The following is a 14,902-nucleotide window of genomic DNA, read 5'->3' as shown; positions in this document are numbered from 1 at the left end:
AATGTTATAGCAAAAGACTGGTTTAGTCTTTATGTGAGACATCATGAATCGTGTCCCATATGCTTCGGATATAGGATCAATTACATGTGCTATATTTATCCTTTCTAAAATTTTCCTAATGCTTGGGGCATTAAGAATGGAAAAGGTATAGAATTGGATATGACTAAAATGATTAAACAATTGTTGAGGACAATCTAAGGTTTACCAAAGATTGGTTGCTCAAGGACAGTTGAAAGTATAGTGATAATTCTGGAAGGACCATATTGACATAATCTGTAAGGAGGCAACTCTTGTTCAGAAGTGATAGTTAAAATGGAATATGGAAATGTTTCAAAGTTAGAAATTATTCAATATGTGTAAGATTAGGAAACTTAATGCAAGAAGGATGTTTCCAAGGAGCTGATCTCCTTTGGAATGCTCTGTAATTGTTGTTGTCAAGTCTTTCTGACTTTGTGCATAATCATTACAAGAGGATCAATGCATATAAGTTTAGAATCTAACAGATTTCAGTAAATGGCATGAATTTGGAATTCTTGCATTTGTAGTAAGGAATTGGGACTGTGAAAAGAGGATCATTGGAGTTATGTTCAATTGATCTATTTCACAAAGTAAAGATCATAGACAAACATAGTATGCATACTTGGTGTATGGCATGACTAGTGTTTAGAAAAGCATAGTGTACATGCTTGGAGCATGGGAAAACAATTGTTTTAATTCAAGAATAAAGTTGATAGCTGAAATATTATACAATGAATAATGTGTAAGCATATGGTGATAAATAAAAGATGTTTTATTTATGTTCATAAGTTCTGAGACCATATTAGATTCCATTATTATTGTGTTTCATTTTGCATGTTTTGACTTCCAGAATAAACTAGGTCATTGTTCTGGATGACTAAGTTATTCAAACCATCCACAGTCAGTCATATGTTGGAAGTAAATATGAATTAAGACTGTCATGGGTTGGCTTGTAGAGGTCTAAGATGTTGGACAAAAGGGCTACAACATTCATGAGTGCTCATAAGTTCTGAGTATTTGATTCAACCCGCGCTCATTGGAATCACTTCATGGATTTTATCACGAGTGATCATGAGACGATAATATCTTATATTCTTCAAACCTAGAGATATGAGTTGTTACTATGAGTTGGTTGTACATTGATTGCACGAAAACGCATTCGGTAACTCGGTGTTATAAAACGTGTCTTTGTGTATGATTCAACAAGTAGTAGAACAAGCCATATGAGTCGAAGTTTATCCATCCATTTACCTTCGGGATAAAAGCGATATTTGTGGGCCCCTCGATGATTTGATGATGAAAAATGGAAGTGCTCGGCCGGGCCAGGACTGATTTGATTTGTTCAATTAGTCAGTCGTCATAAATCGGAAATCAGGAAACAACAAATGGATAGAGAGAATGATTATAATCCATGTCTCAGTCCATATGATATCTAGAATGGAGGAATATATGATCCCTTATCTAATGGACAAGTCACTGACAAAGGTCAGAGTTCATCTACAAGGTCAGAGTTCGACAGAAGCTTTTGAGAGCTACGATTGCCAGTCGGTTCCTGAAGTCCTACACAATAATAGTTTTAGACTTATCCAAGTGGGAGATTGTTGGATTAATGTCTAAGTCCATAACTATAATTGGTAAGACTTGACCCGACCCGGCATGGTCCATTTGGGTTGCATGACATCATGCACTTGGATAGACTAAATGAGAGAAATAAGACACTTATGGTTATTAATATATTATAAGTTCTAGTATATTAATAATAAGAATAATAATATTTAATTAGTATTGATCAAGAATTAATTTAGAATTAATTATGTGATCAAAAGAAGACTAATTAAATATATGGGTTGATTGTGCAAATCATCCATAACTTACATAGTGGGCCAAAGCTCCATGGATAATCAAGTTGGGTTAAACCCATAGGATGCTCCATGGAGGTTACATAACCCATGGGTCATGGAAATGAAAGGTCATGACAATTAGGGTTTACATGGTGTATCATACTATATAAGCATCATATTATTCACCAAAATCGGCACTAGTGTGTGTAGAAAAAGGGCTAGCCGATTTAGGTGTGTTAAAGTTTTCTCTCAAGTTATTCCAAGTGTATTTGGTGTTGTGTGAACCATTTGAGGTGTCACACTTGAGGCACTAGGCACTCAAGCTTCATGAAGACATTTTACATCAAAGAGGTATGTATTCTATCTTGTTATATTCATTATTTTGTATGATAGATTAGGATAATACCTTGGATGTTCATGATTGCATGTATAATAGAGAAAACATAGATCCAAGGTATTTAGGGTTGCATGTACACTTATGAGTGTTAGAATGCTCAAAACCCTACAGGAGAATGCACGTCTACGCCCATCATAGTTGATTGTATGCCCCACGTACTGAGGATTTTGCGAGTACACCTAGTGTACCTGTGGGTACGCCTAACGTAAATGGTCCAGTGCCATTTTGGGCTCATGTGACATTTTTGGGCTTTAGTTTTTGGGTCTTGGGCTTTGGAGAATTGGACTTCTTGGTCTGAGGATTTGCTTTCGGAATTGGACTCCTCTTTGGTCTTGATTATGCGTATTCCTTGTTGGGCCTTTATAGGCCCAACAGATTTGGGCCTTAGTGGTCCCAATGGGTTTGGGCTATTAGTGAGTATGGTTAGTTGGGCCGCCTTTGGGCCTAGTGCTGGGGTTTAGCCTTGTTTAGTTATTGATTATGGTGTTGGGCTGTTTGGCTCAGTTCGGGAGTCGGTTCGCAGCAACAACAACAATGTAGGATTATTTGTGTAGCGTTTGAAATATATTGGGTAAATATAGGTAGATAAAAGATGATATAGGTGATGAGAGATGTAAGATGATATAGATGATGAGATATGAAAAATGAAATAGATGATGAGATGCATTGACTTTAAAGATGACATCATCTAACAGAGTATAGATGGCAACCACATACTATTCTAAACAGTTCAGTGGAACGCTAGCAGGCTCGCAACCTGTAGGTGTTTGTGAACCATTGGTTCATCAGATGTACTCTAAAAACCCATTGACATGTATTATGGGTGGACTCCCTAAAATAATATTGCCAATAAAGAAGATGATCCCATGGACTTAGTGCATAATAGATAAACACTAGCAACTATGGACTTAATGCCTAATAGATAAACACTGACAACTATGGACTTAGTGCCTATTAGATAAAACCTAGCAGCGATGGACTTCATGCCTATTCCTTAGGAGAAATCCTTAGGAATAAATATAGAATAAAACTTATTGTCAGCATAGATGATCCTTAGGGTAGATACTTATGAATAAAGAAGATAATAGAGATGGGAAATTAGGTTAATTGTTTGATGATTAAAAATATTAATTATATTATTATGGGTTGAAAACCCTATGTGCTCACCACGCTCCCATGACTGGCCCACTCAGTTTCTTACATTATAGGTAGTGGTACGAGAGCACAAGTATGATGATCAAATGAGGGATTTATAGATTTTAGGCTAGTAGAATGATAGATGTTTGTAAGGCCTGTATTATTTCCATTTATGCTTATGTGTTGTATTGACGATGACATCCCAACATTTTTAATATAAATAAAATACATTTATTCGGAAATGCTTTGATAATATCATTATCATGTTTTTTGGGAACAAAATCTGCAATATTATTCTTCAAAATGGACACTTTGATTTTAAATAAACATAAACAAATCGGTCTTTTTTAGCTGTGAAATTGGGGATGAATCTATGTTGGGCGTAGGTTATGCTACGTTGAGCATAAGTCAACCGAGGGTTGACCGTTGACTTTTTGACCGGTTTGACTTTTGATCAACCATATTGGGACTTAGTATTGGAAGGGAAAAATGGTATTTTGCCCAAAGGAGGTTTAATTGTGAGCCTAGATCTTTCATGAGTTAGTTATTACCTTAATTATTAATTAGGGTTTTATTATGTGTTTAGCATTAGCATGAGGAGACTGGATATTGTCAGCTTGGGTGTGTGGTCCATCTTGTCTTCAAATTGAGGTGAGTTTCTCATTATACTCGTGGGTTGAAGGCACCAATGCCGGCTCATTATTGTGTTATGTATCCTTGTGTATAGGATGTTGTTATGATCTAGTGGCTTGCTAGATCGGTAGATATGTATGATTACATGTATTACTGGTTATTGTTTATTTGTTGTATATGGCGACATAGTATGGTTGGGTTGAGGTGATACTGCTTTATGTTGTAAGCCAACAAACCCAAGAGCAATCCAATCATAAGTTGAGGGTCGAGTGGGAGGGGGGGGGGGCAATCTAGTCTTATGATGTGGGCTCAGGAGCAAGCTAGTCATGAGTTGTGGGCCGAGAGGGAAATCCAGTTTTATGTTGTAGGCTCGGGAGCAAGCCAATCATAAGCTATGAGCTGGGAAGGGGCATCCAGTCTCATGCTGTGGGCTCAGGGGCAATCCAGTCTTATGTTGTGGGTCCAATGTGCATGCATTGTATATATATTGTTGTGTGGAGTATTTTGGGGGAACTTACTAACCTTTGACTTACAATTGTTGATTTCAATGTTTTCAAGTACTTCAGTTGATCGGATAAGACGAATATGTGATCGTACACATCCTCCTGCTGAATTATACATGAGGGATCATTTGACACTTCGATTCTATGGATTTGATTTGAAAACAATGGTTGATCATCGTTTGGTTTTATGAAAATGTTTTTAATAAAATGGAATTTTTTGTCATGGATTTTGGGATGTTACAACAACAAAGGTTAACCATTACAAATCATACATTAATACCAAAATGTTACACAAAATATGACCAATTAATAAGGCTAGATCACAGTGAACATTATACCCAAAATACTTGATCAATTACAAACTATTCTCCTGATCATGATTTGTAGATATACAAAAGAAAAAAATGTCCAACTAAAAAAAATAATAACTTCAACCTCCTTGATTCCATGTAAATTTGTTGCAAGGAGTCTTGTAGATTATTCGTGGATCGTAGTAAAAATGGTATGACTTCCAAAGGTCTAGCACATATGGGCGGGTCTATCCACCTTCAATTGCTTCTGTAACGCCCATAAGACCAAAATCTTTTACTTGGATTGAGCTTAGACCATGAGGTAATGTTGACAACTTATCTACCACAAACACATCACACCATCTTGAATTCATCTTCGTCTTTGATTTCATCTTCGTCTCCATCTTTGCAGAATGAAGTCGTCGTTGTCTTTCATGAAGTTTTACACTCTGCGAGGGTAATATAAAAGGAGATACATTAACGTTGGAGGAGATGATGCAGTGAAATTAAGGAAATACCTTCACGTGAGGAGCACACCTTAGTCATTAACGGTACAAAAGTAACGTTGTCGTTAATAAGGACCATGCTTGCAAGGGTTTTCAAACTAAAGGACCATATTTGCAATAAATTCCACGTAATGACCACATTTGGTACATTTAGCAAGCACAAAGACCGATTATGTAATTTTTATTTATTTTTGTTTTTAAAAGACGAACAAAAAACTTTATATAATAATTGTCCTTGTCCATTAAACGTGTTACTTAACCTGCTCGTTTTGTTACTTGTATCGTGTATGTTAAACCGATATATTGGATTACTTCGTGTGTATAGATATATGAAAATTAATATGTACATATACTAATTACTATATATAGGTTTGATTCGACCGAAGAAAACAATCATGGAGGGTTTGAAAATTTGACATATCAAAACCGAATCAGGAGGTAAAATCAAGGAAAGCTTCGATTCGATGGTTGGAGTTTTTTGATCCTTGCGAAATTGGCACAAAAATCCAACAGATGAATTGGAAATGGTAATGGTGAAATAGGAATGGGAACTACCAGGGAACAGTGTTCTGCGTTGCGGTTTTACCTCACATATGGACAGCTTTATTCCCATTCTCTCTCTTCTACAACCATGGCCGTTTCTCTCACCTTAACTCCTCGAAACCCTCTTTTCAATTCCAGTTTGTAAGTCAACATGGGGGCAATTGTCACCGGAGATCGGTATCTCGAATCGCTAGTGAAGTTCGTCGAGAAGCAGGCTGGTCCGTTGATCGAAGGAACCCTTGTATTGAAGTTGAATCCGGTTGGGCTTCACTATGTTCAATCCCGGCTCGAATCGTTGGCGGAGCTTGAGAGGCTCCTCGCTGGAGCTCCTGTTGATTACCTCCGTGCCTATGTCTCTGACCTTGGTGATCACCGGGCGCTTGAACAGCTCCGACGGATCCTACGGATACTTACCTCACTCAAAGTTATTTCTGTATTACCACCGCCTTCCTGTAGAGACCCGACGCCTCTCTGTTTGCTGCCTTTTAGTCGCCTGAAGGTTCTCGAACTTCGTGGATGCGATCTCTCTACCTCTGCTGCTCGAGGTCTTCTTGAACTTAGGCATACTCTGGAGAAGATTATTTGTCATAACTCAACTGTAAGATTGATTTACATTTCTTCATGGAACTGAATGTTCAGATTCTAATACTAATTGGATCAATTCTACTTCTAGGATGCTCTTCGACATGTTTTTGCTAGTAGAATTGCTGAGATAGAGCATTCTCCTCAGTGGAAGCGACTGTCATTCGTTTCTTGTGCTTATAATGGGTTGGTTTTAATGGATGATTCCCTGCGACTCCTTCCTGTTGTTGAAACACTTGATCTAAGCCGGAACAAGTTTACCAAAGTGGATAATCTTTTGAGATGTAGCAAGCTGAAGCACCTAGACCTCGGTTTCAATCAACTGAGAACAATTTCATCATTTAGTAAGGTAAGCTTAATTGAAATTCTGCTTCTTCCCATTGTATATTTGTATGAGTTGATCCCCAAAAGTCCAAATACATTTCAAATCAATGATTTTGGAAACATATTCTTGGATACAGGTCACATGTCAGATTGTGAAACTAGTATTGAGGAATAATGCTCTTACTACTATGCGTGGGGTTGAGAATCTAAAATCACTTGAGGGGCTTGATCTTTCCTACAATATCATTTCTAGCTTTTCAGAGCTGGAATTCCTAGCAGCTCTTCCATCACTGAAGACTTTGTGGTTAGAAGGAAATCCAGTATGTTCTGCCAGCTGGTATAGACCACAAGTTTATAGCTTCTTCACTGATCCAGAAAAGGTGAGAATACAAAAAAAAAATATACAATTTGATTTACTTTTTGAGATTGCATTTAGTGTTTTCTTATATGTATAACATTGCAGTTGATATTGGATGACAAAAAGATCTCAACTAGAGAAGTCTGGAAGCGCCAGATCATCATTGCCAGTAGGCAAAAGCAACCAGCTAGCTTTGGATTTTATTCCCCAGCCAAAGATGAAGCTGAAACAGAAGCAAGTGTTCACAACAAAATGGTTAGTAATTAGTAAATCAACTTTTTAATATTTGTTATTGATGGTTTTATGAACCAAAGCTTGTTATAATAGGGTTAAATGCAAGAAATAGCAATTTTCTTCCATTTATTTGTTTATTGTAGCATCTTACTCTCAAAAATCTACCAAGTTATAAGAATGTCATTCAAATACAGAGCAATTTTCACTGTTATACTTGGGTCGATTTTTCAAATTATAATGTCCTAATAAGAAAAACGCAATATGATGCACATTTTTCAGAAAAAGATTGAAAGTATTACGTTGTAATAGAAAGAAATGAATTCTGTTTCTTGCATTAGTCCTAATTTACATACTTCTTACAAGTGGTTTCTTGAATTTCTTTGACCATGGTTAACTTTTTCATGACTTATTTTTCAGAAGAAACTATCACGTGTTGCCAGTATTGAAAGTGAAATGGCAAGCACAGAATCATCTTCTGATCACGAATCGATAATTTATGAGGATGAGGAAGAAGGCAAACAGGAGAACACTAATTTAAATAAAGGAGCTGAAATTGATGATTTCATGAACAAAATCGAGTTCATGAAAAAACAACGTTCTGCTTCATGGCTGGAGGAGTTTCAAAAGTGGATGAATCCTGTTTCTAGTGATCATATAAAGGCTAATCATGTGCCAAGTGGGCTTCCTTTGATTCCTGAAAAGGATAAAGATTCAAGAAAGAAAAGAAGGGTAAAACAATTTGGTAAAAAAACAAGATACATATCTGCTTCTGCTGATGTTTTTGAAGAACACCGAATGGAACTTCCAGTGTCTTATTATCCATATGATGATTTGTCTATCGATACTGTTTCTGAACAATACCCTGAAACAGAATCAAATTATCTTGCTGATGAAGATGCTTCTATTTCAAATCATATGAAATATGATAAAAAGGTTAATGAGGTTCCTAGAAACATCAAATCTTTAAAAGACAAGGGGGCAATGGCACATTCAGACAATGGTTTCAAAGTTGAAGGACCTGAAATGACAAGTTCAAATAGTAGCTTCATTCCTTTGGAATCTGTTGATGATGTCATCGATGCTCCTCGTTCTCCTCCTCATTATCAAGAAGACATTCTGCATCGACGCCATAATTTGGAAGAAGAGTTTCTGCAGCTATCTGTTGAGTCTTTTTCAGTGGTGTCTTCAGATAGCTATTCAAGTGATAGTGGAGATGATTCTGTTGAAATTGATTCAACAACTGATAATGATTTTTCAAAAAGTATGGATAGTTTATCATTCATCCCTACTTCTGAAGATCATGTGTTTCAGTTTACAGAAAACGGGTCGTGTTCTTTAAACAACAATTATGAAGGAAGTAGTGTTAATGATGGTGAAATAGTTGGTTTAGTGAAGCAAGAAGCCGATTGGTTGGAGAAGAAAATGTCAAAAAGAAAACCAAAGCCAAGAATTGTTTCACTAACAGAGAAAACAACACCAACACAAACACAAACAGATGATAATGAATTGAAGTATAGCCAAGAGGCTGACATGAGTGATTTCCAAATGGTTACTGAAAAAAATCTATCAGGGCTTGAGACAGAAGAATTTATCTTGAAGAACTTTGAAGTGGATCTTTCAGAATTTGGAATTGAAGAAACATGTAGCCAACATGTGTCTTGCAATTGTTTGCTTGAGGATCCATCTGGAAGCAGCAAAAGGTAGATGCCATGCTCATATTGCCATATATTTAGAACATGTACATTTTATATTTTTATGTGTTATAGAAATATGTAGATAGTATGTGGTGTATTGCAATTGTTTGCTTGAGGATCTATCTGAATGACCATTGACCACCTACCATCCGCCATGTGTCACTATGGTGGTGCGTGGTGGGGTGTGGGAGTTTCAATTCCAATGTGGATTGTACTCTTTGTTGCATGTGACTAAGCTTCTAACTTAACCATATGAGGGTATAATTGAGAATAAGGTGGATGGATGATACACAAAACACCATCTAAAATTTTAAGTGATTTGCCACTTGCTTTTCTTGATGATGCAATTGACTAGATGCATGTTTGGTCTCTAAAAGATGAATGATGATGTTGTATTGAACTTTTTACAACTTTGAGTTCCTTATATAGTCGTATTGATGATTCTCTAATTAGGTTTTTAATATGAAATGAAAGTACATGCCCATGACTTCTATCGTCCTTGTTTGTTTGAGCTTCCGATTTCTAGATGTTTAAGTTAGATACTTTAGGAGTTTCTCACTTAGGGCTTTGCGATTATATTTGCAAATTTAATAGATAAGGTGAAATCGATAGATAACGATAAAAAATAAGTACCATTGTGTCATTGTTCCACATTCTATACCCAATGCATGGGAGAAATCAATAGATAAAAAAAGAGGATACACATGGTAAAGGTAAATCATAATGTCCTTGAACCTGAGACCTTACTTATGGATTCTCACCTCCTTACAAGTCACCTCTAGGTCTAGCATATGTGGATTAGGGAATTCAATATATAAGGATATAAGGAAAATGATAAAATAAAAATTACAGTCTTTTGGGAATTCTTGATAGTGTTTTGAAGACAATTACACATAATATGGAGATAGTTTAGAGAGAACTTGTTGTCACTACAAGCTATTGATAATCAAGACTTGTGATTGTTGTTTCACTTTCTATATGTAATTAATCATAGTTAGACATAAATGAGAACGGATCAATTGAAAGTCTAGAAAGTCTAAAATCCCCTTTTCTAGGTTTTAGTAGTTTTAGTTGTTTATATGTTCATATGTCTCAGTCCATATGTGATTGTGCCATGGTTTATTCAATTAACTAAGAGTAAATTACACGAATGGTCCTTATGGTTTAGTGTAATTTGCGTATTTGGTCCCTAACTTCTTTTTTTTAACTCGGAAGGTCCCTATTGTTTGTTTTTTGTTACACGCTTGGTCCCCATCTTACCTAAAAAGACTATTTTGGCCTTAATTTTTTAATTTTTATTAAATAAACATACCTCCAAACCCACCCCCTCACCTTACCTTACCTACCCACCATTTTTTCCTATTTAAATAATAGTCTTTTTAGGTAAGACAGAGACCAAACGCGTAACAAAAACAAACAGTAAGGACCAAGCGCATAACAAAAACAAACAATAGGGACCTTCCGAGTTAAAAAAATAAGTTAGGAAAGAAGGAAGGTGTAGCATCACTCTTAATTACTTGGTTGTTTTTTAGTGGCCACTAAAATTGGGTGGCCACTTAATTAGAGCTTCATAGGTTAATTTGTCTAGGTACTAGAATGCCTTAGTATGCTACCTACACCGATTAGATACCTATGTATAACTGCTTCCATATGCTACCTAACCGGCTAGATACCTATGAATAACTGCCTCGATCTGCTACCCAACCAAACCTAGTGGATAACTATGACTAACTGCTTTGGTATGCCATCCAAACGGGTAGATACTATGTCAGTATGCTACCTATTCGAGTAGATACCTACTAATAACTGCTTCAATGTTTTTCCATAAACTTGGGAGGTAAATACCTACATTACTATATATACTTCCTTGGTATCCGCAAATGAAAATGCTAATCATATGCCATAAACATAAATAAGTAATAAGTTGCATGTTACTCACCTCCTTATCGTGCTTGACTTTCCAACTATTTCTTCCCGTGATGTACCTTTGTAGCTATACAAGGGAAAACGGCTTTTAGACAATAATGTCCTAAATTAATTGCCTTGTATAACACTTATATTTAACACAATTAGCACATAAAATCATTTTGCATCACATTCTATTTCTAATTCCGTGTCAAATACACATAGTTTTGACACTTATCATACATATCTCATATGAATTCTAAACAACCCGATTCCATGAAGATATTAATATATGATAAAGGTTATCATTATCCCTTGCATTCCCTTTAACCTTAGCAAGAATAGTTTCTTGTCATACACCAATTTACGCAACCTACTTTCAAAAGTTGTACTTCACATTCTTCCATTACTTTACCATTGAGTATTTTACTATACACAATTCCATCATAACATTTAATAATATCCTGAAAATTCATTTAATCCAAAGTTTGACCAATAACACCATAACTCAACACTTTGATTCATGAAAGATTTATCAGATTGTCGTGAAATCCATTGTTCTTTATGATCATAGACCCCTTTAATGATTCCATTTAACAATTACATAATGCATCAAAAAGTTAACCATCAACCACCATTGGTTAAATAACCATATCTCGTTATGTATTCAGTATATATTTGCTGTATATGGACCATGATTGTATTTGTACACCGTTTTGTTACCCCTTATGGGGATTTCATGTGCTCTTAAGATATCTCAATATGGATTTTACTCTCTAACCACAATTCAACCTGTTTTTATTCCAAACGAGCATCTATTTACTAGCATGATGACAGAAACCTGTATGGATTTTATTTTTAACTTCTTGCACTTTCACACTTTGGATTCAACATATACATATACATAATATGTATGTACATGTACATAATATATACATATAGGTACATATACATATTGCATACATATAGGTATATATACATATTGCATACATACATATGGGTATATACATATACATATGCTGATATACATATATAATACGGCATATACACATATGCATGCATATACATATACATATTGCATACATATAGGTACATATACATATTGCATACATACATATACATATACGCATACATATGCATGCATATACATATATACACATAAATACATACATACATATATCATGTACATGTACAAATACACATACACATACACACATACATATAGTTTTTTTTTCCTTCCATTGCCTTAAATTTGCTATGATTTTACAAATATATATATATATATATATATATATATATATATATATATATATATATATATATATTAATCATCAATTTCCCAAACCATGAACATGGGAAAAAAAGAAACAACACCTAATTGTCAATCTCTCTCTCTCTCTCTCACACACTTTTCCTTTCCCTTGTTAGGTGCTTGTACAGTTGCACACATGTTTCATGTTTTTCTTGTCTTTATGAATTATAAATGCCTCTATTGCAAAAAAAAAATATGTGGCTGAATATATATCAACATCTTACATGCATCAATGGTTAAACAACTCTCACCATATTTATTTTTCTTCCTGTTTTATTGATAAAAAACAGTGGTGTGGCATTATTACTGAGCTGTGAATTGAAGCTGTACATCCTGCTTCTCAATGGGCGACACCATGGGTCAGGTTAGGTTCGTTGCGGTATGACCATTATGCAAATTGAAAAATCCGTTATAACTTATAATCTTATATTATAATCCTTTCAATAAATAGTTAAATACTACTACTTATGATGTAACTTTATTTATTTTCTAATCATCTAATCTAAGAAGCTTCTTCCATTTCCATTTTGCAGGATCTAGTGCAAGTCTAGTCGGTTGCCTTGGGACTGAAGATATCAAAGAGGTTTTAGTAGGTTTAGGGCTTCAAGCCGTGAGGTAAAGGGTTTTTTCGTCTTTTTCCCTGAGGTCTTAATGAAAAATTGATGTTTTGTTATTATTGGTGTGATAGGGTGTATGCGAAACGAGGGGCAAGGTATACATTCATAACAAGGAGTATAGAGAAATCAAGGCTGCTTGTATCTATATTAGAAGTCTTTCATTCAAATGTTAAAAAGAAAGGCTTTCCTCTCATAAGGTCAATGGAATTCTACTTTGTTTTTACCATTTAAAAAAGGGTTAAATTCAATCCTACTTTCATTTCTTCCTATTATTACAAACAACATTTTTCCAGTTTATTCTTTTGACATGATTTTATATATGTGTTATGTTCAGTTTGGATAAGATCCAGGTTGCCTTGTTTGAGAGAGATGTCTGTGGGGGGTCAAAAACAAACATCCTTCAATATTCCATGGTGCTATTCTGGAACAACACTTTCAAAGGTATTTATTTGTTTTTTTAATGAAGAATAACATTCTACTTTTTGTTCCTTTTTATTACAACATTGTACTTTAAGGCTATGTTTAGCCCACTGGCAAAAATTGACATTTGGTAAAAACTAGCTGGAAGAAGATATAAAATGACATAAAAAATAGTTAGAAGAATATGTTTTTTTATAATTATTTAATGGTATATTCGGCAAATTTTAAAAAAGCTCCTGAAAAGCTAGTCTAAGTAGCTATTTTTTGGCTTGCCAAACATGAATATTTAAAAAAACTCGAAAAATAAGCTAGCTGTGGCGCACCAAACACAATCTAAGTTTGTTTTTTTCTTATTAAGTCATTGCCATTATACTTTGACAAATCTACCCAATTATCACAATGAAAATTGCCTTTTTGGGTATATATATATATCTTAATGGCTATGGGTAGTTATTTTAAAATTTAATAGAAACAATTTTTTTGTTTTTATTTATTAGAAGATGAATGGTTTTCAAGATCATTATTTGTTCTTGGAGAACATATGCTTGTGTGCATCGAAGACATCTCACAATTCGGATTTGATTCACAAGATACCTTTGCTCCATATTTCTCACTTGATACTTGCTCTTCTCTTATCAATGCATTAGAAATGGTAAATCATCTCTTCTTTTTTCTTTTTTCTTTTTATGTATATAACAAAATAACCAATGGAAAGTACATTGCTATTTTCAGGTGATTGAGACGAATGAGAGGTGTTGCGTGACATTATCTCTAAAATCCGTAACATCCGTGTTTTCCCCTCGGGATGTAACCCAAAAATCGGTCAACACGGTCCCCGTGACATGGAAGCTGAGGTGGATAAGTGAAGACGGTTTGTTAAAATTTGTTGCACTCGTGAAGGCGCTCCATGCCGGAGTGGGGCCCACATCGAGTATAATCATAAGATACACATCTTAAAAAACTTGATCAAATGGTTCCAGTCTCAGCAGTTACAGTGTGGGCCAGATAAGGGGTTGGTGGAAGAATAACTCTTCTACAGAAACTTTTTTTTTTTATTTGAATGTATTTTTGACGATTCATTTTATTCGTTGGGTTACATTTAGTGGTTTTTGTTATAGTTTTGTTTGTTGATTTTAAATAGTTTTTTTTTTTTTTTTTGAAAGTTGGAAGGATGTTAGTTGGTGTTTAGGTTATGTTGTTTTGTACAGAATAAATGTGTACAGTTTAGTGTTAGAAATGGATTGGATGTTTTTTTATTATTAAAATGGTTTCATTTTCATGAGCTTCTTTTGATAATAAATTCAGACTTATTAGTAACGTTCTAAAAAAAAGGTGGTCCGATAATTTAATAATGGGCTTTATTCGGGCTGCTTTTGGGTTTGACTTCGACGGTTCGGAGTCGGATCAGCTTTATTTTTGTTCCTTGTTTTTTCTATTTGTAGTGTTTCATGTTTTTAACCAATTTTGAATATAGCCCGTGACAATTTAAAGTAGTATTTTTTCTTTTTTTGTAAACTAAGATAGAGGCTGTGATGCTATTTTCCTGAAAAATTGTGTATGTACATATTACTATAGGCAAAGCATAATT

At 34.9% G+C, this 14,902-nt stretch overlaps 1 protein-coding gene across 2 annotated transcripts; it reads left to right on the top strand.

Moving 5' to 3' along the window:
* Positions 1-5,625: 5,625 nt before the first annotated feature.
* On the top strand, positions 5,626-14,593 carry LOC145086160 (uncharacterized). 2 transcript variants are annotated; one of them, XM_079023905.1, is made up of 11 exons: positions 5,626-6,466; positions 6,542-6,799; positions 6,912-7,154; positions 7,238-7,387; positions 7,784-9,066; positions 12,568-12,641; positions 12,811-12,892; positions 12,966-13,091; positions 13,229-13,335; positions 13,815-13,966; positions 14,047-14,593. In XM_079023905.1, the coding sequence occupies exons 1-11, from the start codon at positions 6,020-6,022 to the stop codon at positions 14,269-14,271; spliced, it is 3,147 nt and encodes a 1,048-aa protein (XP_078880031.1). In that variant the 5' UTR covers positions 5,626-6,019; the 3' UTR covers positions 14,272-14,593. The 2 variants fall into 2 exon arrangements, with proteins under 2 accessions (XP_078880031.1, XP_078880030.1); XM_079023904.1 differs by having other exon boundaries at positions 5,627-6,466; positions 13,812-13,966.
* Positions 14,594-14,902: the final 309 nt, after the last annotated feature.

This window comes from Lactuca serriola, chromosome 2 (assembly GCF_051521515.1).
Source record: "Lactuca serriola cultivar US96UC23 chromosome 2, Lser_US96UC23_V15, whole genome shotgun sequence".
Taxonomy (NCBI): Eukaryota; Viridiplantae; Streptophyta; class Magnoliopsida; order Asterales; family Asteraceae; genus Lactuca; species Lactuca serriola.
Note: the sequence above shows the minus strand (reverse complement) of the source record. Positions and strands in the feature narration are given on the sequence as shown.

Coding starts and splice junctions, on each gene's coding strand:
- LOC145086160 (XM_079023904.1), top strand. CDS start 6,020: ATGGGGGCAATTGTCACCGGAGATCGGTATCTCGAATCGCTAGTGAAG. Junction 6,467..6,541: donor TTATTTGTCATAACTCAACT/GTAAGATTGATT, acceptor TTCTACTTCTAG/GATGCTCTTCGACATGTTTT. Junction 13,092..13,228: donor AAAGGCTTTCCTCTCATAAG/GTCAATGGAATT, acceptor TGTTATGTTCAG/TTTGGATAAGATCCAGGTTG.